Source organism: Phoenix dactylifera, unplaced genomic scaffold, assembly GCF_009389715.1.
Source record: "Phoenix dactylifera cultivar Barhee BC4 unplaced genomic scaffold, palm_55x_up_171113_PBpolish2nd_filt_p 001576F, whole genome shotgun sequence".
Lineage (NCBI taxonomy): Eukaryota > Viridiplantae > Streptophyta > Magnoliopsida > Arecales > Arecaceae > Phoenix > Phoenix dactylifera.
In genome coordinates this window covers 1,547-24,219 of record NW_024068883.1, presented here as the reverse complement: position 1 = coordinate 24,219, position 22,673 = coordinate 1,547, and the positions used below count along the sequence as shown (strand labels likewise).

The 22,673-nt window shown below is 37.5% G+C and overlaps 2 protein-coding genes across 4 annotated transcripts; both read left to right on the top strand.

The window, feature by feature from the left end:
• The first annotated feature begins 2,546 nt into the window (after nucleotides 1-2,546).
• On the top strand, nucleotides 2,547-8,369 carry LOC103706824 (formate--tetrahydrofolate ligase). The gene is made up of 5 exons (XM_026804527.2): nucleotides 2,547-2,790; nucleotides 2,885-3,034; nucleotides 5,471-6,646; nucleotides 7,436-7,582; nucleotides 7,960-8,369. Exons 1-5 carry the CDS (start codon nucleotides 2,629-2,631, stop codon nucleotides 8,233-8,235), a joined length of 1,911 nt encoding a protein of 636 aa, XP_026660328.1. The 5' UTR covers nucleotides 2,547-2,628; the 3' UTR covers nucleotides 8,236-8,369.
• A 3,238-nt stretch (nucleotides 8,370-11,607) lies between these two features.
• LOC120108830 (peptidyl-prolyl cis-trans isomerase CYP59-like) lies at nucleotides 11,608-21,492 on the top strand. Of its 3 annotated transcripts, none has more exons than XM_039122557.1 (6): nucleotides 11,617-12,051; nucleotides 12,354-12,458; nucleotides 13,507-13,624; nucleotides 16,550-16,600; nucleotides 16,686-16,783; nucleotides 21,360-21,491. In XM_039122557.1, the coding sequence occupies exons 1-6, from the start codon at nucleotides 11,954-11,956 to the stop codon at nucleotides 21,466-21,468; spliced, it is 579 nt and encodes a 192-aa protein (XP_038978485.1). In that variant the 5' UTR covers nucleotides 11,617-11,953; the 3' UTR covers nucleotides 21,469-21,491. The 3 variants fall into 3 exon arrangements, with proteins under 3 accessions (XP_038978486.1, XP_038978485.1, XP_038978487.1); XM_039122559.1 differs by lacking the exon at nucleotides 21,360-21,491 and adding an exon at nucleotides 20,524-20,717; XM_039122558.1 differs by lacking the exon at nucleotides 16,550-16,600 and having other exon boundaries at nucleotides 11,608-12,051; nucleotides 21,360-21,492.
• Nucleotides 21,493-22,673: the final 1,181 nt, after the last annotated feature.

The window sequence follows — 22,673 nt, the reverse complement described above, 5'->3', positions numbered from 1 at the left end:
TTGACTCCACAAGAATATTATATAATATAATATATGATATATATCATGTACATATATTTTACTATATAAAGTCTAAATTAAGTGCTCATGTATTTCATAATGTATTTAATAATTTTGTAGCTTTATATATTGTGAGAAATAATTTTAAATTTAATTATTGGAATCAGTTAATTGTCAATTCAAGCTTGATAGAAACCTGGACCAATTTTTGCTCAATTTTGAGGTTATCAAGCTAATTGATTGGACTAGTTCTCCTCTTGATTCAAAATTAAGTTCAAATCATGCTTGATCAGATCATAAACAAATCATGTTTGATCTTAAAAATTAGGTTCAAGAATAAGTTCAAACCAAGCGTGATCAGATCTAGGCTTAATCAAGCTCAACTTAAACTTATAGTCATTTTCTTATGTTTTGATCTAAACCACATCTAGAGTAGTGATTGGTCCCATTCCTCGATAGTAAGATAACAAAAAAAAAAAAAGGAATCCTTATGGAGGCAAATTAGGTTGGGATTTAGATCTAGCAATGTAGCTTCCACCAAGATCTCAACTTCAATCACTAGCTGCTAATTCATAAATAATTAAAAGAACAGAAAAACACAATTACATTTATGTACTTTGCCTGGGTTACACTTAGACTCCCTCTCTTTAAAAATCTCAAACCGGTCCACCATGTATTTTTCCATTCCAAATTGGCCCTTCAATCCATCATCAGGCTTTCGCAAAAGGCTTACAAGACTATAGTGTGTGTCTTAAACTTATGAAATCCATAAAGTGCCCCAGTCCATGCCTTCATCAACTGATCTTTATTTTAGTGCCAAGGCAAAGTCAATTATATATCTCATGTGATTTTCTTCTCCCCCACTTAAAACTAGGGTTCGAAGAGTTTCTAAGCCAACAATTTGGGACAATGGAGAAAGAGCGCGGTAGGGATAACCCTAAGGAGTCCAGCATTATGACTAGGAGGCAATGAAAGAAATATAGGCAAAAATTGAGACAGATTACCACGTAATTGAGCCAGAGCTTCAATATGTCCTTAAGCAATCTCTTCCATCTATGCCACTATAGAAGAAGAGCTATGCAAAAAATATATGAATAAATCTATCTCATCCTATAAGTATAAGCTTTTAGGACAAGTGGTGATTTCAACATAGTATTAGAACATAGATCTTGAGTTTAACTTCTAACTCTGTGCACACGAGATGGAGGTCATCAATAGGCTCCCCCAGAGGAATAGGAGGCTTGAGATTGAGCTCTAGAGTTGCAGAACCAGGAGAAACTGTTTGATGTGGTCTTCGTTGGCTTCTTGGATGATCACTGTAGGTGTCAATGGCAATGGGGTGGATCTGTAGTGCTACAGTCTCCCTTAGAGGCTTATTATTGGTCTTGGTTGGCAGCTGGTTAGAGGGTGAATTAATTTAAGCTTTTCATTGTGGTGCAACGGGCTATAAATAATTATTGTACTTTATATTTATATAATAAAATTATATAATATATTACTTTTACTTTTATTTTATTTTTTAATTAAAAATAAATATTAGTATTAAAAAATATAATTAAACATAAATATAAATATTAAATATTTAGTATTAAATATTTTTTTATAGGATTAATGATTTATAGGACTAATAAATATATTTTATGGAATATATTAAAGTAGTTTTGGTATTATATATACAGTGATTTTGAATTTCTATGAAATACCGAACAGGTTATTCTTGGATACTTCAAAATATTTAATGACTTAAACGTATCGTACTAAACGTGGTGATATGAGATAATCGAAGATCGGATTATCTTGGAATAAGAATTATCAGTGATCTAAAATCATTGGTGATCCTATTTGGGTCATCAAACGCTACATAAGGGAATTAGGAAAAGAAGGATGGAGGGATTCGTTTTAATTCAAATTAGACTTGCTCTAATACAATTATAAACCTATTAAAACTCCTTCCTGGTATTGATAAAGGGTAAATTAGTCATTCTAGCAGAGCTGTTGATGGTGTCATACGAGATATGGACCGATTCGAGAGTTTTTTTGTTTTTTAGTTTTTATTTTTGTACGCCGACACCTCACACAATACATATGTAAGTACAGTCAACAAAGTTAGGAAAAAAAAACTGGCGAAAAAAATAAGAAGCTTTTGTTTGATTCACTCAGAATAATCCACCAAAGTGATGCACCGCAAAGAAGATCATCCAACCTGCTGTACCATTTGTTTCTCGATAAATATGAATGATTCGGAAGGAGCTACAACTCTCGACGAGCCTTGGGATGTCGTGGGGCATAAGCTGCCCGTTCCTCGCTAGTTATTAAATTTTGAAGTGCAAGGATTTGAGTATAACAAGGGCAAAGTACAGTGTATATTCCCCAAAAGATAAAAAACGATAAAGAAACCCGTAGCATGAATTGTTCAAATATAGTAATATACCACTCTATTTTGCACCTACGTGGTCCATCCGATCACAATCATACGGTCAAAACCTTGCAATCCAAAGTCTATTTAACCATTTCTTCGTGATATCTAAAGTTAGATTACAATCGCGGACGCAGAGAGAACGGAGCCAAGGCTCACTCCTGTCCTCTTGCTCTGGTCACAGAGAGAGAGAGAGAGAGAGAGAGAGAGAGATGGGGTCATCAAAGACGATAAGGAGACTGGAAGTGGTGTCTCCGGTGCCCGCCGATATCGACATCGCCAACTCCGTCGAGCCCCTCCCCATTGCCACCATCGCCGAGGATCTCAACCTCGACTCCAAACACTACGATCTCTATGGAAAGTACAAGGCCAAGGTCTTCTCCCTTTTGTCCCCAAACTCAATCGCAGATCTTCTCGCTTAGGTTCTCTTCTCTTATTTGATTGGCTTGGTGGTTTGTGGGATTTTAGGTTCTCTTGTCGGCGCTCGATGAGCTCCAGGGATCGGAGGATGGGTACTACGTCGTGGTCGGAGGGATCACCCCGACGCCGCTCGGGGAAGGCAAGTCGACCACCACGGTGGGTCTCTGCCAGGCTTTGGGTGCTTTCCTTGATAAAAAGGTGCCGCCTTTGAACTCCTCTTCCTCTCGGTCTCCCTCCCCCACCTTCTGGATGCTTTCTGACAAACTCTGAGGGCTTTAATGATGAAAAGCTGCCGCCTTTGGCTTCGATGTCTCTTCCTTTTGGTATTTCTTCGTGGTTTGAAGGGGTTTTCTACTTTGTTTCTTGTACTTGTAGATCTAATCATGTGTTGGGTATCGATCAGGGTTGGGTTTTCTGTAACTTCTTTGATGATTTAGCTACAGATGTCTGGTCGGTCATCCCAATTTGGACTGTGGGGTTGTTTTCATTCGACCATGTGAATCACTTATGAATGAGCGTGGAATTTTTCTCATCTTTATGAAGTACTCGGAGTTCGATATGGTTCGCATTTCTTTTCTTTCTTTTTTTTCCCCCCTGATTTAGAACAAGAGAGAAAGGAGAAAGTTTTGCTTTTAAGATAGACTACTGGATGACGTGCTTCATTTTTTTTTGGATCTTACTATAAAATGTGGTTTTGTTAATATTCCATGGGAGACGTTATTTCAGTATCATTTACTATGATCTTAACTCGCATGAGCAGATCTAGAACAAAGGTGCATATTTTTCACTTTCTCATCATGTTTGGACCACGCACAGGAGTATGTAAAACATAATCTAGATTGTGATTTTGTGAATCTACAAACGTTAATAAGGGCTTTTGTTATTTTGATTTTTATATCTTCATGTTGAGAGGAGAGTTAAATCAGCATACTCTTTAACTCATGTTGTTTTGGTGCTTTTCTGGTCTTCCTGAGTTTCAAGCCCTTTTTTTATATATTCACTTCATCAAATGAAATTGGAACTGACAATGACCCATATTGTCAACTGAAAGAAACCACACAAACAGATCTTGTTTACATTATTTATTTATTTATTTACTTGCTTATCCATTGGTTTGCAAAATTGTTCTTTTAATGTTTGAACTTAAAGGTGCAAGTACTAATTATTAGCTAATTAAGATTTCAAATAAACTTTGAGCTTAAATATGGTGCTAAACTGCTAATACATATAATCTCCCGGGATTGTACTACGTTTCTTGATCATATTGGTCTTATAAATGCTATTTAAGGTCATATATGACTAGTATGCTGCTGTTAATAATTCCAAAATTATTTCATTTGACCTTAAATATACTTCTTATGAGCATTCGTATTGTTTGGATACATTTTACTCTTACTCCTTTCATGAAAACTGCTGTGAATTTTGTTTTATAGCTTCTGTAATATTTATCTCTCTAGATTTCTTCTTCTTTCATTTTAAATTAGCAAAGGTGCAAATTGAGCTTGTATGTTTTTGCTTGAGTCTGCTTTCAGGGATTTGTAACCTTGTGCTAGTTAGCTCCTCAATTTTTTTTTGGCTTGCTTCACACCTCAGGGAGAGTTATACAAATATTTCTTAAAACTCAGGACCAGGCTAAATGAAGTTAGGAAAGTACATCACATAAATGAGCCATATTTTTTATGCATTATTCCTTACCCTGTGCCATCTGTAAGAGGCCCATGCAAATCATAGGTTTACTTGGCTTTGTTTTAAGATATGTTTATCTCGCCAATTGTCTGTATGATACATTCAAGTTTTTGGAAAATGTTTTCAATAGGCTATCGATTGGCCACCAATTCTGGCCATAGGCTCATTGCCTCATTTTTTACCTCTATACCCATAAACTGCATACATATTCTCCAGTTTATCTTTTATAGACCTTATCCTCTAATTCGTCCTTCGTACATTTGCTCTCAACTCTGTTTTTTGTTTTCCATTAGTAATTTAAAATCTGCAAACGTCATACAACATGACACCTTCTCTTAAATATTAGCTGCAAGCTTATGTGTGAAAAAATAATGATAGATGGGCTCAGACACATTGTAGGCTCACAAAAAATGAAAATTTATTTGTCACCACATCGACTTTTCTAATAATTCTTCTTCGTCCTTTTCACACGATTATAGCAATTTCAACACACAATACCTCATTTGTATAATTGTATGTTTTCATATACCTTTTTCTGAGATGAAAAAGATCAATGAAATATTTGAGAATATGAACTATTAACCAAAATGGGGTGTGGAGTAGAGAATGTCTTATTTCAACTGTTTTTGAAGTTTTTTGCCAAAAGCAAAAACTAGTAATGAAAAGTCACCATGTCTAAACAGTAAAGATTGAACGAAATCATTATAAACAATTGAACACTATTGGTATTGTCCTTCGCATGGATAAAACCAATATGGCCTAAATTTATTGGGTTACATTATTGAAGAATGCCAGCAAATAATTCTGAATCAGTTTTACAACTTATTTCTAGCAATACTATTTGGTTTTTTTCCTACCTACTTCATTACAAAACCGTGTCCTAGATTGCTTATTAATATTTTTTCTAAGTGTTATAGTATTTTACCAACTAAATCTGTCTCTGATTAGGTTGCCACCTGTCTACGTCAACCATCCCAAGGTCCAACTTTTGGAATTAAAGGAGGTGCTGCTGGTGGTGGTTACAGTCAAGTTATTCCTATGGATGAGTTCAATCTTCATCTAACTGGAGATATTCATGCAATCACAGCTGCAAATAATCTTCTTGCTGCTGCTATAGATACCCGGTTTTTCCATGAGGCATCTCAATCAGACAAAGCTCTGTTTAATAGATTGTGCCCTCCAAACAAAGAAGGCAAACGCACCTTTGCTGATGTTATGTTCAGGCGTCTGAAGAAGCTTGGCATCTCAAAGACAAATCCTGATGAGCTGACACCTGATGAAGTCAAACGATTTGCTAGGCTTGATATTGATCCAGATTCCATAACTTGGAGGAGAGTCATGGATGTCAATGATCGGTTCTTGAGGAAAATTACAATTGGACAAGGTCCTGAAGAAAAAGGGATGGTAAGAGAAACAGGCTTTGACATATCAGTTGCTAGTGAGATCATGGCTGTACTGGCTCTTACCACTTCCCTTTCAGACATGAGGGAAAGGCTTGGAAGAATGGTAATAGGAAACAGCAAGGCTGGTGAACCAATAACTGCAGATGATCTTGGGGTTGGTGGTGCTCTAACTGTGCTGATGAAAGATGCCATTAACCCCACTCTGATGCAGACTCTTGAAGGGACCCCTGTTCTAGTTCATGCTGGACCTTTTGCCAACATTGCTCATGGAAATTCATCGATAGTGGCTGATAAGATTGCTCTCAAACTGGTTGGAAAAGGTGGTTTTGTAGTCACAGAAGCAGGTTTTGGTGCTGATATTGGCACAGAAAAGTTTATGAATATTAAGTGTAGGTACAGTGGTTTAGTGCCCCAATGTGCTGTTATTGTGGCGACTATAAGAGCTTTGAAAATGCATGGTGGTGGACCCGAGGTTGTGGCTGGGAAGCCTCTCGACCATGCCTATTTGACTGAAAATGTGGCTCTTGTTGAAGCTGGCTGCGTGAATCTTGCCAGGCATATTTTGAACACAAAGTCTTATGGTGTGAATGTTGTGGTTGCAATCAATAAGTTTGCAACAGATTCTGAGGCTGAGATGAATGTTGTGAGAAGTGCAGCTTTGGCAGCTGGTGCTTTTGATGCGGTTGTATGCACTCATCATGCTCATGGTGGAAAAGGAGCGGTTAGTATTACGTCCATTTTTGATATGGCATGTCTATAGTGTACCTGTTTTATCTCAAAAACATGTCATTTATGCATCACTTTAGTAGCATATTTTATGTGGGACATCGTTGTTGCCGAATTTTGATTAGGAAAACCTTTGCTATCTGCTTTCTTAGTGCTTTCTTTATGGATTTTTATGTCATACCAACAAATTTCTGGCATGTTTTATATGACTCTTTTCTGTTTCCTGCTATGGCATGTTTCACTTAAACACTCGTTTTCCTGCATCTGTTTCTGTAATTTTATGTTTTACTATAGCCTGTAATATTTGAGACGCTTTGTCCATGTTTTATAATGATGATTTTTCTTTTGATTTCTTTTATCGTTTTCCATTGCATTTTTTATGAGAGTAGAAGCTACATGGCTGTATCTTGAAACTATTAGCTACATTCTTGGGACTTAGCATTTGTTTGGTCAGATATACATCCTGTACTGATTGAATGAAAAAAAAAGCAAAAAGGAAATATTAAAACAGAGCACCACTTGGTGTAGCATTTTTGTAGCTTGCTTTATCTGATGTTTCATGTCACAGTGCCATGTTTTTTTCTCTGTCCTTTTTTGTTTATTTATTTATTGTTAGATGTAATTTAAGTTCTGTAGTATTAATGTGCAAAACTAAATGCTTCTAATTGTGTGGATACATTTGCTTAGTTCCTCTGGCTTTTTCTGACCATGTATTTGAACTGATAATCATCTACCAACTTCTGGTTGCACTGAATTTGCCGTGGCTTTCTGCCAAAACCTCCAGGTTGATCTTGGTATCGCAGTTCAAAGGGCATGTGAGAATCAGACGCAGCATCTGAAATTTTTATATCCCGTGGACATTAGTATTAAGGAAAAGATTGGGGCAATAGCCAAGTCCTATGGTGCCAGTGGTGTTGAGTACTCAAAACAGGTAATTTTCTTTTTACTACTAACCAATTATGATAACTTATAGCATAAATTATCCGAATCTAATTGTGTGGAAAACTAAATCTTCATTTTAGACTTGAAATAATGCAATATGGTGAACAACTGCAAAGCAAAATTATTTGACTTGAAATAATGCAATATGGTGAACAACTGCAAAGCAAAATTATTTAAAGTCTTGATCACTACTGTTCTAGCATCTCAAGAACCATTAAGGGTCAATATGAAGGCACTAATTATCACTTGACTGTGGATTAGTATTGATTGAACACTAGAAATGAGAACTTTTATTCAGATGACCATAGACATTAATTTTCTTGTTCTTTAAATTCATTATCCTTGACATGATTTCTTTTGTGAAAGGCTGAGAAGCAGATTGAGATGTACAGCAGGCAAGGGTTTTCAGGTCTACCCATTTGCATGGCGAAAACCCAGTACTCATTCTCACACATCCCATCTCAGAAGGGTGCTCCTGCTGGATTTGTGCTGCCAATCAGAGATGTGAGGGCTAGCATTGGAGCTGGCTTCATATATCCACTTGTGGGAACAATGAGTACAATGCCCGGTCTTCCGACTCGACCTTGTTTCTTTGACATTGATATTGACATTGCCACTGGGAAAGTCCTTGGGCTCTCTTAAAATCTTCTGTATGTTGTATTTTTCCTCTATCACTGTGCATCTGCTTCAAATCTTTGTTGTTTGCCAAATGTCCAATGAACCTCGTTCTGTATTTTTCAATTGAATAAAATCAAAGCCTGCTATTTTCTGATCTAGCATAATATATTTGAGTTCAATTATATCACTTTAGTTAGACCAAGAAGCTTATACAGTTCTCCTTCTGTCTTAACATTTATCTAATGATGGTTAGAATACACGGAAAGATCCCTACCCTGATGAGAAGGAAAGAAAAAGAATGGTCAATTCGGAGTCGTGAGGATAGATAACTGGAGGGTCCAATTCTTGTGACAGATGATGCGGTGGAATTGTACAAAACTTCAAGCAGTTTTTGACAGTGCTTATAACAATTGATTGCCAGTATATTTTTGTAGGCTCAAATTTCCGAATGCTCACTGTCTGTTATATCATATTTATATAGGGCATTGCCAAGTAATATACTCCTGGTGTTCTTAGATTTCCTTCGTTTATAGATACTGGATTTCACTGTATGATATAATCATGGCACACTTTACCATACCGTATCGAATCAGAAGGTACAAGATATAGTGTATTGTATAGATTCGGTATCGATATACATTAGTATGGAGGCATACCGACATTCGGTATGCAAAACCGGCTCCATACCATACTAACGTAATGATAGAGTGGTGCAAATATGGAGTCTGGTACTAAGACAACATATCTTATGACAAGATGTTTTTTTTTCCGAAATACTTGAATACTGATAGCAAACCGGTTGAAGATTTCTGAAATTTTATTTAACATGTCTGTAAGATAAATGAATTGATTTGGTGGCACTTTTTGGGGACACATCTACAGTGCACCTCACTTTTGCAGGTTGTCTTGCTGCAAATGCACCCTGGTAAAATGTTTATAAAATCAAACTGTGGAACTATTGGAAAATAACTCAATTGAAATGATGAGATGCCTAGAATCTATTAACGGCAGAGGAGGTAGGGAAGAAATATTTGCAGCCACTAGGGTGCGGAGGAGGATCACCTTTTCTTGTGAGGAAACAGGGTTGGTTCCGTCAATTAATTGTTGTCTTTATGGTTAGTGAAGCCAGCAAATGATAACAAATGATAGGCTGGTGAGCATGGATGGTGCCTATTGTTATCCCTTTCCTTCCAGGGAAGAGATAATGTTGTGGCTCATGGATGGTCTACATTAAAAAATAAGAAATAAAAATAACAGAGCTGAATATATTCTTTTATAGGTGTTTATAATTTTATTTTTTAAAATAAAAAAAATAAAAATAAAAAGTGATGCCAAATAAATTTTTCTTTCATGTCACCTCTCTCTTCTCATGCCCTTTCATAAAATAATAACAAATTTTCACTATAAACAAAATCTTATATCCTTATGCATACTCTTGGCATTCTTTTAAAAGATTGTAGATATTCTATGCTAATGACCTGCGCTCAAGAGAGAAACAAAGTTCAAACCTTGGTGGAGGTATTTTAGTATATTACTACTATGTTGCTCGGAAAAAGAAAAATAAATATGGATTATCCTCAACATCACATATATGAACAGATGATTGAAAATTTTATGGAAGTAAGGCGTGAGAGTGGAGCAGCAATCTCTCCTGAATTGGAAAGATGCCAAGTTTTTTTTAAAGAAATATAATGAAAATGTCATCATCTAATTTCAAAATCAGGAAAACCTATCTAGTTCATGTATTGTGAAGAGGAGTGCTAACTGTAAAACTCAAGTTTCATTAGCTTCCTAACAATGATAGAAAGACACATGACATCTCCACATATCTTTATGTTATTGGAGCATTTTGGTATGATAATATTACCCTATTTGCATGAATACCTCTTTCGAGCATTCTACGTAGAAGTAACAAATATAACATTGACAATAGTAAGAGCAACACCACCACCACCACCAACAATAATATCAGGTTTATATAAAGATGGAATTAGCCATGGAAATTACCAAAGATCCACAAGCAAAGCAGTGACAATATGGATAAAGCAAATGAAAATATATATCAGAAGGATTTTGATTCCATAGCTAAAGAATTTTATGTGGCTCTCTAAGAGACTAGTAGAAGCACTAGAATAGCATTCAATTCTAGATATTACCATTTTAAGGCAAAGCTAGACTATAATGGAACATAATCTAACCCCAATCATCAACTAAGCATTTTATATTTCTCATCTCTTATTTGCAACAACAATACATTTTCTTGGCGATCAAGTTTAGTGATTGCATTTGCCCAAAAACATTTAAGTGTTGCACATGAATGCATCGACAAATAAATCTCAAGCAGCTTCACACTAATTATCAAACCATTTCTCAATAAATCAAATGGACGAAAATCCTTGAAATTAAAATATAAGCCTTAGAGACCTCTAATTTCTAGTCTAATAGAATGCAAAAGAAGAATAAGCCTGACCATAAGCGCTAAACCAAACCATAACCAAGAAAAAAATGAAAATTAGAGCTACAAGAACAATAAGCTATGCAAGATTTCATGAAGACATAACTGGTCATGATGGAAATCAGAATGAAAACAATACGATCTTTTAAATCCCCAACAACAACAACAAAAAAAAGAGGAAATGCCATCTATCTTAATATTACAAAAGATTTTGTGTTGGAGTATTTCAAAAATTCGAAGCCTACCCTTCTTTTGTCTTTTGTCTTGTGTACTTTCTTTAAGTCTTACATTAGAAAGATATGAAATTCAAAAGATCTTTATATAGTCTTCAACCTTTTAACTTGGGGAAGCAAAGAAAGTAAGTAGTTTATACGCGCACGAGCCAAGGCAAAATTAGCAGATCTGATCCGAAAACATGTTAATTAGGTGCGTCGCGCTCGATCATTGCGCACAGGAGGGGACCCCGCAGGAGTTGAGCCCGATTTTTAGTTTTTTGAATTTAAATATTGTGTTTTTTTATAAACACCTCTTCCTTCTCTTTTCAAATCGAAAAATCTTATCTTCCTTCTCTTCATACTCTCTCTATTTTCTATGTTCCTGAGCGGTTCTGGGCTGTTCGATGGTGTCGCTGCTACATCGAGATTCATTTTCAGAGCGGTGCGATCTATTCTTAGGGACAGTGAAATCATATCTTAACCGATAAATTTTTTCTTCTTTTCATAACACTTTGTAACTAAAGGCTATTCCGAGCATACTCACGGCCACATGTAGTGAGAAGTTGGTAAAAAAAAAAGGGAAAAGAAAAGAAAAAAAAGACCATGTATCAAGGTGCGAACTTTGAAGCAGATCTCTCCATTAATCCACATGTTCTAAAACAGAATCATATAGGAAAGGAGACATGAGAAGGATCTGTCTGTTTTTCCATAAAAATGATGAAAAGACACTAAAATAATTAATGGTGAGAAATTAAAAACTTAATTATAAATTTGGTTCGGGAGATGCGTCAGAGCTAGGGTTAGAGATTCAGCCATTTGTTTGTCTTTATAGATACGAAAGCAAAACATTTTGGGGCCGAAACAATTCGATCCTGCGGGTCCCGAGCTTTTCTTATTTTGTTTTTTTTTCCTCTTCTGTCCGGTGATCTTCGAGAGAGGGCGCGCGAGCGAAGCGGGGAAATAGAATTAGGGCACGGTCGGGGGTAGGGAAGTGCTCTTGGGCTTCGAAGCCTCTACCGAAAGGAGGGAGGTGATACGACGCGAGTAAGAAGAAGTCGAAGAAATCGAAGAGATGTCGGTCCTCGTCGTGACGAGCCTGGGAGACATCGTGGTGGATCTCCACACCGATCGCTGCCCCCTCACCACTAAGAACTTCCTCAAGCTCTGCAAGTACTCCTCGTCTCCCTTTCTCTCTTTCAGTTCTTAGATCTTTGGTCTCATTTTTGATCTCGCACATCAAATTCTCATCATGGATTCTTCCAAATCCGAAGGAAACCATCTCCAATCACACGAAGAAAAGCACTGTTTTTCTTCGACCATGTAGTCATCCAGTTTTTACATTCTTTGTGCTTCCATCTTTAAGCTTTTGATATGTTTGGCACCCTTTTTGTAATTTGGTTGATGAGTCTATTTTTTTTATTTTTATTTTTGTTTATTTTGGGGTCTTGTTGTTGTTGGGTGGGTGCGTGCAGGATGAAGTATTACAATGGATGCCTGTTTCACAAGGTGGAGAAGGACTTCTTGGCACAGACTGGAGACCGCACGGGGACTGGGACCGGAGGTGATTCAGTGTACAAGTTAGTATTTTTCTCCTCACTTTTGCATTAGTGTTGCTAGACTGTAAATTATCACTAAATTAGTATTGGTATACATGCTTTTTGCTGGGGAATTGCTGCGATTATGTGATGAATTTATATTCTCCTAGTTTTGTTATAAAATTTGCTTTCAGATTTGTCATTAAAGGGCTACAATTAGACTGTTGCTGAGATTGCCCAGGGGTGCTGGGGATCTGCGTATAGTCATATACTAATATCAAGGGTGTGCGATGTATAATAGTTCTTCTGGAAGTCCAGTTACTGCATCTACTAATATGCATTACAGCTGCATCTTAGAAGAAATAACTAATATGCATCAACAAAACAAACTGTTAACTTCTCCAAGAAATAACTATTCTGTCCACATGTGTCATCAAAATTTTGTGCAAGCAGCAAGCTGGAAATTTTGCTAGGACATGACATTGCTTGGCTTGCAATGCATCCTTGGATCCATCATCAGCTGCCACCTTTATGTTTTTATTGCTTTTATCCCATGTGTTAAGCTGGTCTTTCTATGTCCAAGTGTTCATCTCATCTTAGTTGTCCATCAGATTCTGGATTTGATTTTCTTTATTTACCATCCGTTATGTTTTGTTTTGGGACAATTCATGGTCAGGCCAGAATGAACCGAATGTTTGATTCCTTTGTTTGCATGTTTCCCTAGTTGGAGCCCCTTCTAGATCTCATATTGTTCATTTCATCTTATTTTCTGTTACACATAATGATCCTTTAATTTCAACAGCAACTTTTGCAGATTGCTGTCTGTCATTATTTGCGGAAATAGTTCTAGATATGATAATATTCAACCACATTCACACTTACTTGTTCTACTAGTAGCAATAAATCATATCAGTTGTAGTTTCTTCTGTTTGAGTCAGTGTAGAGGTCTTTACCTATCTAGCTATGTATCCACCTAAGCTATGTATTTTATCTGCCTAGATACTTGTATACCTATGTTATCTCTCTGTCAGAACTTTATGAGAATTTTTGTGATTGGATATTTGTCTTACCATTGGTGTTGTACTTTTAGATTTCTGTATGGTGAGCAGGCACGCTTTTTTGAGGATGAAATCCATCCAGATCTGAAACATTCTAAAACTGGAACTGTAGCTATGGCTAGTGCTGGAGAGAATCTTAATGCTTCCCAGGTATGCTATTATCTTTCTGCACACCATTTTTTTTGTTTTTTAAATTTGTGTTTCTATAGAAACTGCTTAAAATTTTTAAGATATAATTTCTTGTTTTGGGAGGGATCTATTCTGTAAAATTTTTCTTTTGTTGTGCTGACATTTTAAACCTATCTGAACCCCCATTTAACTAGTAGGAAATATGCTTGCAACTTACCTGGTATAAGTTCAGTAAAGTGAAATATCTGGAAGTTGTGAAGGTACCTTAGCAAAATCTTTCCTCCAATTTCATAGGGGCATGGTTGATTAAGTTGGATCAAACATTCACCTGATCAAGCAAAGTAGTTATTATAGAAGATAAAAGCATATCAGTGTAAAATCTAAGTAAGGAAAAAGCAATAGAATTGTATCATCTGATTAATGGTTGGCTATTTGATGATACGGCATATTAATTTGCATCATGTAATTGTTGTTTTTTTAGGAAGAGTGTATATCATCTAATGGCAGACCATTAAAGTTTTTATAGCATGTGCACCTCATAATTGAGGTCTAGTAATATGTCCTTAGTACCTTCTAGTGAGGCAAGTAGAAATAAATATTTTTGTGGAATCATGATGATCTACATTGCATGAAATGAAAGAGAAGATTTAAGAGGCCCATTGTATGTTAAACAAAAAAAATTCAGCTAACTTAACTAGCAAACTACATCTGGGGAAGACAAGCCTGGTGTGACTTAATGAGCTACCTTAAAATGATTCATATAAAATTAAATACAACAGTACAATAGTACCATGATAGAAATAACATCTTATTGGATTTTCTTTCTTTCCTCCAAACAATCACCTGGGTATTACGTCTTCTTATCTCATTGTAAAGAGTAAATTGGTGAAGGTGAGCTTGGATCTAATTTGTAGGTTTGGTTCTCTCTTGATTATATATATATAGAGAGAGAGAGAGAGGGGGAGGGAGAGAGTTTGCCAGTTATCTGTTTAAGGCTTACTTTCTTTTGGTGATTTGATCAATATGAAGGCGTGTATCTGGGCTTTCACCATATCAAATTTTCCTTTAAGATTGTTGGAGTGAACATGCTTGGCTGAGATGCATTCAAGGTCAAGTAGCTTGCAACAGATTTATGTACCGGAATATTTGGATTCCATGATAGGACCTTGCTGGAGTAAATAGTGGAAAGATTTCAGGTGTGTATGAGGTCTAGTGAGAGCTATGGAGCATAATAATGAGGGATATATATATATATATACGACATGATACGGATATGCTGATACATTAAATCTTGAAAAAGTAGGATATGATATGGCTATGGTGCATTGTTACCTAGACACAATGATTTTTGAGTTTTTCACTGTGGGGATTTGATACAACACTTGTGACATGGCATGATATGCATGGGACACGCCTCTTTTGAGAGTCCTTGTTCACCTGGATTCTTATAGAGTCCGATTGCCACCTCCTAATAGTCCAACAAGTCCATGAAAAAGGGAAAATAGAAAAACAAAAGAAAAAGAAAGAAAAGGAAACTTTAAAGGAAGAGTAGAAGAAGAATTAGGGCATCTAATTTACTTCTCTTTGCTTCATGCATTTATCATCAGCTTCTTCGAGAATTTTTTTTTCTCTCCTCTCTTCTACATCTCTATCATCTAAAATAAAAAATGGAAAGCAGAAAGGAAGAACAGAAGGAGATATAGGGCATGTAAGTAACTTCTCTTTGCTCCCTGACTTTGTCGTCAGCGTTTTCAATTTTTTTTTCCTCTCCTGTCTCCTTCATCTCTTACTCTTCTTTGTTCTTTTTCTTTTTCTTCAGGGAACATCAATATCTTATCCTCTTGTGCCCCCAGCACCCCCCCCCAAAAACAATGCTACTAATCTTCCTTTTGCAGAAATGCTTTAGTAACATAGAAACTTCACACAAAGTTACACAGACGATGTGCAACATCCAAATTCCTCTGTACACTGGCAGCATGCATAGTGTCATGTACTGGCAGTCAGTGAGATAGAAGAGTTACATATATCTATATAAATTTTTAAAAGAGAATTCTCGTTGAAGATTGTTTTTTCTATTGTTTTTTCTTTTTTATTTTACATCTCTCACTAGTTAGTAGTCAAAGCCTGAGCTGTCCAATCTTCCTCCCACCTTTCTCTTTTTGTAGCAGCTTTTAATGCTTGCCTGTTAGCTGTCATTGTAGCAGTAGCAGCACAGCTTTTTGAGAAGAAATTACAGCTGCATTAATGTTGCTATGTAAATTTGGTGTTTAGCCTGTTTCAATACAACATTATTCAAATAATATATATTCTTATATTGTATTATATATGCATACATGCATGCAGCATGCATGTTGCTGTATCATCATGTCCAGATTTTTAATGATTGTCGTGTCGGATTCTTAAAGACACTTGACACTGTGTCCTGCATCTAGGTAACAATGCTGGGGTACAACTGTAAAAAATATATAAGAAGGGCGACCCAGTGCATGAGGCTTCCGCTGTTGCAGGATCTTGAAGAGGGGGGGGGGGGGGGGGGGCGAGGGGGTTAGATGTACATTGCCCTACCCCGCATGTGGAGAGGCTGTTTCCGTATTTCAAACCTATGACCTCAATATCACAATGAAGCAATCTTATAGTTACATGCTTAAGTTAGAGGGATTCGAATTCATTTCCTCCATTAAACCTGAGCTCTTCTACCATGTTAACTAGCCTATTAACTCCAAAAGCTTAAGTTGTTAGGAAATGGGTCAACAATGTATATTAGGCCAAACAAGATGAGAGTGCTTTATATAAAGCTGGTGCTGGTTTTCATTCCAGGAATGTTATTATAAACATGTGAATATTGATTATTTTTTACAGAGCTGAGATCAGAGTTTTGATTTTTCCTTTACTAGTAACATTTTCAGATGTTGTATGAAAATAGTCATCTGCTCTCTCTCTCTGCAGTTTTACTTCACACTACGTGATGACCTTGACTATCTTGATGAAAAACACACAGTGAGTCTTCTTATGATCAATTTTCTTGTGATTTCATAGGCCAAACAGTGATCTTGAGCGAAACATATTTACTTCATTGATGCAGGTATTTGGTATTGTTGAAGAAAAAGAAGGCTTGGACACATTGGCAAAGATAAATGAAGCATATGTTGATGATCAAGGCAGACCATTTAAAGACATTAGGTTTGTTATCATCTTATTTATTTTGATTGTACTGTTGGATTTTTTTTTTTGCCTATTTATGAAATTACAGCACCAATTGAATCTCCAGTCTTTTAAATTTATGTGGATTATTAGGAGTAATAATGACTGATTTATCTTAATTAAGTAGGTATTGTGGCAAGGTCTTTGACTCCTTACTACTTTGATGCCTTAGAAAGGTTACAAGAAGTATTGATGGAGAGACCTGAATTCATATTTTACATGAGTCCTATTTTGAAGACTGATATGTTTTTAGAGGACACCACATTTGGAAGGTAACAGAATTTAAGATCAGATCTGAATTTTAAACTGACAGAATCTCATCATGGGAGGTTTCTAAGTATGCTTGTAAATTTATTCAGGTCTAGAATTCGAATCATAGGCTTATTCGTATTTTAGTTTGATCTTCCTAGCTTTAGCAAGACTGGAAATATGTGTTGATGTGTTTTAAATTAAATGAGTTTAGATGTCACATACAATAAGTATTGCTAATAAACCAGAAAAAGTAAGTATACCTAACTTCTGCAACTTCTTAATTCCTGTGGAAATGTTAGACATGATTGAAAATGGATCTTATGCCATCTGCAGTTGAGTATAAAGTGGAGGGATGTCAATTTATTCTCTGGGGAAAGGCATGATGTTATGAAGGCTTCATGACATGTAGTGGTATGCCAACTCTAACCCTGAGTGAATGATGAGCTAGCATGAGGACAAGCAGAAACTAGAACTGGTCTTTCTGGATGGGTTGTTACTGTCACACCTCTCTTGCCCCTAGGATGTTGGCTCTTTCCCCCCCCAATCCTACTCTGGCTTCTCTGTGCGTGTTTCTCTCTCTCACCTGTCCTCTGAGCCAGGTTGTAATTTTTCTTGCTGCCCTTCTAGCAATCTGTACTCCTTTTTTATGCACTTAATGAAAAGGCAGTAGGATGCCCCATCTTTGTTTCAAGCAAAAAAGGAAAAAAAAGAGAGGAAAAAATAGAATTATGCTGTCCTTTTGGGTGGAAATCATTACAAGGGAAAAGACAATGCTTCTTCTGCTAATAAGCAATATACATGTTCAGTTAAAAGATTTTATTGTTTGTGGAGGTGGTAATAGAAAGATTTTTAAGTAATCTTTTGTTTGGGAATGCTGTGAGTAAGAGTCATGTTATTATATAACAAGTTTAGAAAGATTATTATAAGGGAATGAAGAAATGGGCATCTTAATCTGTTCTATTCTTAGGGCTGTCAAACGGGCCGAGCTGCTCGGGCTCGGCTCGGTAAAAGCCCGGCTCGAGCTCGGCTCGTTAGTCAAACGAGCCCGAGCCCGAGCCCAAAATGAGGCCCGTTTAAATCTGAGCCCGAGCCCGAGCTCGAGCCCGAGCAGCTCGCGAGCCCAAACGAGCCCAAAAGAGAGCTCCAAAATCGAATTGGATTGGTTTGGGTTGGGACTTAGCCCGTTAATCCAAACCCAATCCGTTAATCCTTCCCTCCCACCTGACTGGCTGACCACCTCCTCTCTTTTTTTTCTTTTTTTCTTCTCCTTTCTTCTGGGTTTCTCCAGAAGCTTCCGGTGCCCTCCCCTCCCCTCTTCCGGGTGTCCCTCCCCTCCTCCCCTCCGGGTGTCCCTCCCCTCCCCTCTCGCCTTTCTCCTCCGCCGCCGATGACTCGCTGCCTCCCTCCGCCGCCGATGCCGAGCTCGGTTCCGTTTCTCCCCTCTCTCTTTTCCCCTCTTTGCCGACTCCTCCACCGGCGATCGTCGCTTTCGCGAGCTCTCCAGATCCGAGCTCCCTCCGCCGCCCTTCGTTCGTCTCAGAAGAAGAAGGCATCGGTCGTTAGGGCTGTTAACGACCGCGAGCTCTCCAGATCCGAGCTCCCTCCGCCGCCCTTCGTTCGTCTCAGAAGAAGGCACCGGCCGACGAGGTGAGTCTTCTCTTTTTTTATTTCTTTCTTCTGAGTCGCCTTCGTTCGTCTCTCCCTCTCCCTCTCTCCAGATCCGAGCTCCCTCCGCCGCCCTTCGTTCGTCTCAGAAGAAGGCACCGGTCGTTAGGGCTGTTAACGACCGCGAGCTCTCCAGATCCGAGCTCCCTCCGCCGCCCTTCGTTCGTCTCAGAAGAAGAAGGTGAGTCATTCTTCTCCTTTTTTTTAATTTCTTTCTATCCTTCTTCTCTTCTTCTTCTCTTTCCTTCCTTCATTCTTCTCCGACGAACCGCCGGAACTGAGCTCGGCTGGCGGCTGCTCGTTCTTCTCTCCGACGGTCGACGGAGACAGGGACGGGGATGGCCGGATGGGGCTGGGGATGGGGCGGGCTCGGGCTCGCCGCTCGGGCTCGGGCTCGCCGCTCGGGCTCGGGCTCGGGCTCGGGCAAACGAGCTTCACGAGCCTGAGCCCGAGCTAGAGCTATGCCGCCCGAGCCCGAGCCCGAGCCCGATCCCAATCCTGGGCTCGGTACCGAGCCCGAGCCCGAGCCCGAGCCGGGAAGTTGGTGAAACGAGCCGAGCCGAGCCTGCGGTGGCTCGGGCTCGGCTCGGCTCGTTAACAGCCCTATCTATTCTTCATGAGGGTCGAAAAAATCTTTGTCGTGGGGGATATAGGCTTTGAATCCTTTTGGTTTGTTGCATCATGATTCTGATGCCAAATCGTATAACTTTTCATTTGGAGTGGGTGGACTCCACCTAGAGTGGAAGTCTTTGTTGGTTGGCAGCATCTTGTATTCTAAGACTGGTACATAACAGTCTATGCGGGAGGAGGAGGAATGATTGATCAATTATCTAGTCTCACTTCTTTGGCCGCTTGATCTACCTTGGAGTTCCTCATATATCTATGATGTCTTTAATTGACGGTACGGGGTGCATTTTGTTAGACTTTGAAAAAGTTTTATGGAATTTGATCTTACGAACAGTTAAATTGTGTCACTTGGAAGGAAAATGTTTTTTTCTGATGAAAGATCGAATCAATTGACCTTTACACTAAGACAATTATAACAAATACAATTTTGTGGTTTGTTACTGTTGTTCTGAATCTTGCTTGGGACTGTGAGTGAAAAATTATTTGTAAAATGCAAAAAATGGGCTCCTGAACTGAGATTAGATACATTTGATTTTGAGTTGCACGATCAATTTTGGTATGTCTTTGGCAGATCTTAGTCCTTCCAGTAACACCATTGGAGAGTATTATAATTGCTCAATCTACTGGCATCTGGGCCTACCTACATGAGTTATGCAAGAAGTTTGGGCTATAGTTCTTGTTTAGACCTTGAGGATGATGACTGGGGTCTTCATTAATGTAATTTTGGAAGGTGAATCAAGTTGCTTATACCAAGGAGGCCTCCAATTGTAACTTGCCAAGGGGAAGTGATACAGACACAAATATCTGTGTATGTAGGCTCTTATATATATGTATGCATAAATGTCTGTAATGTATATATAGACACACACATACATAAAATTCATAACTAACCAACTTCTCTTTAATACCTTCATTATCCCAAAATCTATATATGAAAGGATGCATAGACTAAACATCGGTTGGTGCAAATTCATTTTAAAACTCTCCTTTCAATTCTTGATTTAACTTTATATTGAGTCCCACTTAACATAAAATTTTAATTTTTAAAAAGGAAAACCTTTGGAAATTTACTATTAAGAATGTGTTCATGCATGGATGTGAGACCAATAGTTTCTGGCATGCTTAATTTTCTGAAAGAAACTGAAGGTCTAGACTCTTGATTTTGCTGGAAACAGGTTTTCTCCAATGCCTTACATCGATCCCGAGCAAGAAATTTTTTGAAAAAGGATCACTGGAACATTTTCTTGCAAACATACTAATTGGTAAGGACATCTGAAGGTCCTGAGGATATGAACAAGAAATTATTATAAGCATAAGGATATTACCATCAGTTTCCTTGGTAATGTCAATGTGAAAATGACAATATAGCTGAAAATCTTTATGGTATGCCACTGGAAAATGTTAGGGACCTGCTGTTGGTATAACATATGAGAAAACTGTCAACATACAGCACTATGCTTATCATTATCATTTAATTTTTGGCACATAGGAGAATAACATTTTGTTCTTGAACAGAAAGAAGCATACACCAGTTATACACGCCATAATTTTCAATAGCCTAAAGCAGCCTGAGCTGGCTGGCCTTTCCATGATGGGCCAGTTCTAATTTGTATATAAATACCATGCTAGTTGTGATCCGTCTTGGCAACATCTAGCTGAAATGTACCATCTGGTTTGCTGAAGCTTGATCTCGATCATCTTTTGTGATTCCCTGTAGGTCGCTATTTCATGTTGATAAAATCTGGTCTTGCTACTTTCTAGAAAGATCTTAGAAACCATATCTGAAGGGTTTTTTCATAAAACAAGAAGCAATTATTTTGTAGTTTTTTAAGTAATACGTACTGCTTGAAACGGGACTCCAAATTGCCAGGAACATAACTGGGTAATGTTTTTTTATTTATTTTTATGTACTGCTTTGAAACAATTCACTGAATGAGCGCTTATGTGGTAACCTTGCATCTCTCTCCCCCCTTCTTTTATTGACATTGCCTGCTTCGTTCTCCATCAACAGAATCAAACATACATATATTTTGGATGATCCTTTTGATGATCCACGTCAGCTGGCAGAATTTATTCCTGAGAAATCTCCGGAGGGAAAACCACATGATGAGGTAACTTGAATATTACTACCAGTTTGATTAATAGCCTGGGGCCTATAAGATCTTGACATTATCTTGTCTCTAAGAATGCTAGTTCATTTGTTAGGTCCTAGTTCTTTGTTAACAATCACATTTCATTCGATTACATTTTTCTTTTGCATACTGTTTTTCAATTGATAATGTAAATGTTCATTACTTCATTCAGATACTGCGGAGTTCATTACTTTCAGATCTCTATAAAGCTTAGATTTAAGCACTATTGTTAAAAATAATCTAATATAAGAATATGTGTAAGGATTAGGTAAAGAAAAATAAAAGATATACTGTAACTTGATTCTGAGGAAAAAAAAGAATTTTGATTGATTTATTGGATATGTAATGACATTTAGATAGTCCTAGTAGGCTTATAATTGCTTGATTTTAGTCAGAATTTGGAATCTAAAAGTGATCATGCTTTAGGAAATTGAGAATTTTTTGATTGAGTGGAATTAAGAGTCATATTATGAGTCAAATGTTTTATATAGTCCTAGGGACCATGATAAGTGTTTATGGTAAGTTTGGAGTCCTTTTTAAGATTTCTGAAGGATTGGTATATACAAATAGTGGCCTGAATTTTTATGTTTTTATGATTCTTTTAAATGATTTAGGTGTTCTTCTTTCTATGGGCTGTTGCCGCTCTCTTCTCCTTTTCATCCATAAATCTCTAAGTCTCTCCATCTTCTTGCTCATCCCCCTTTCTAACAGAATGTTTTGCTCTTTTTGGCGTATATTGCTGTAACCTACAGCTGAAATCTGTTAATGTGAAACTTAAAGTTTAGTTCAGTGCAATAAAGTCTTCAACACAGCCCTGTTGTCGCATAAGGCTGCATCAAAACTCCAAGATTGGAGTTTTTTTTTGGGTGTGTGTGTGTGTGTGGGCTAGCCCTGTGCTGTCTAGGGAAGGGGTTGATTGGTGTTTTTTTCATTGATTATATCGGTGAACATCTGAAAAGTTCAAAGTTTTGTCTGAAAGGGAATGGTCTAAGTTTTATAAAGGCAAGTTGGTCAAACTTTTTTGCTATTATGATAATAAGCTTCTAACCTTGAGATCTTGGGTTGAACTCTGTACTTTTGAAAATAAGTCCAGGTTTATGTTTTGGGCACCGCTTATCAGAAAATGTAAGCAATGAATAGACCTAACTGCTTAGAATGTATAGTGTTGAGGAATAGTCCCACATGGAATAGGT

Bases quoted from the DNA above. Each gene is read 5' to 3' on its own strand.
- LOC103706824 (XM_026804527.2), top strand. From the start codon at position 2,629: ATGGGGTCATCAAAGACGATAAGGAGACTGGAAGTGGTGTCTCCGGTG. The intron at 2,791-2,884 runs GTCTTCTCCCTT...GTGGGATTTTAG, and splicing joins ATGGAAAGTACAAGGCCAAG to GTTCTCTTGTCGGCGCTCGA. The intron at 7,583-7,959 runs GTAATTTTCTTT...CTTTTGTGAAAG, and splicing joins GTGTTGAGTACTCAAAACAG to GCTGAGAAGCAGATTGAGAT.
- LOC120108830 (XM_039122557.1), top strand. From the start codon at position 11,954: ATGTCGGTCCTCGTCGTGACGAGCCTGGGAGACATCGTGGTGGATCTC. The intron at 12,052-12,353 runs GTACTCCTCGTC...GGGTGCGTGCAG, and splicing joins AACTTCCTCAAGCTCTGCAA to GATGAAGTATTACAATGGAT. The intron at 12,459-13,506 runs GTTAGTATTTTT...TTGTACTTTTAG, and splicing joins GGAGGTGATTCAGTGTACAA to ATTTCTGTATGGTGAGCAGG.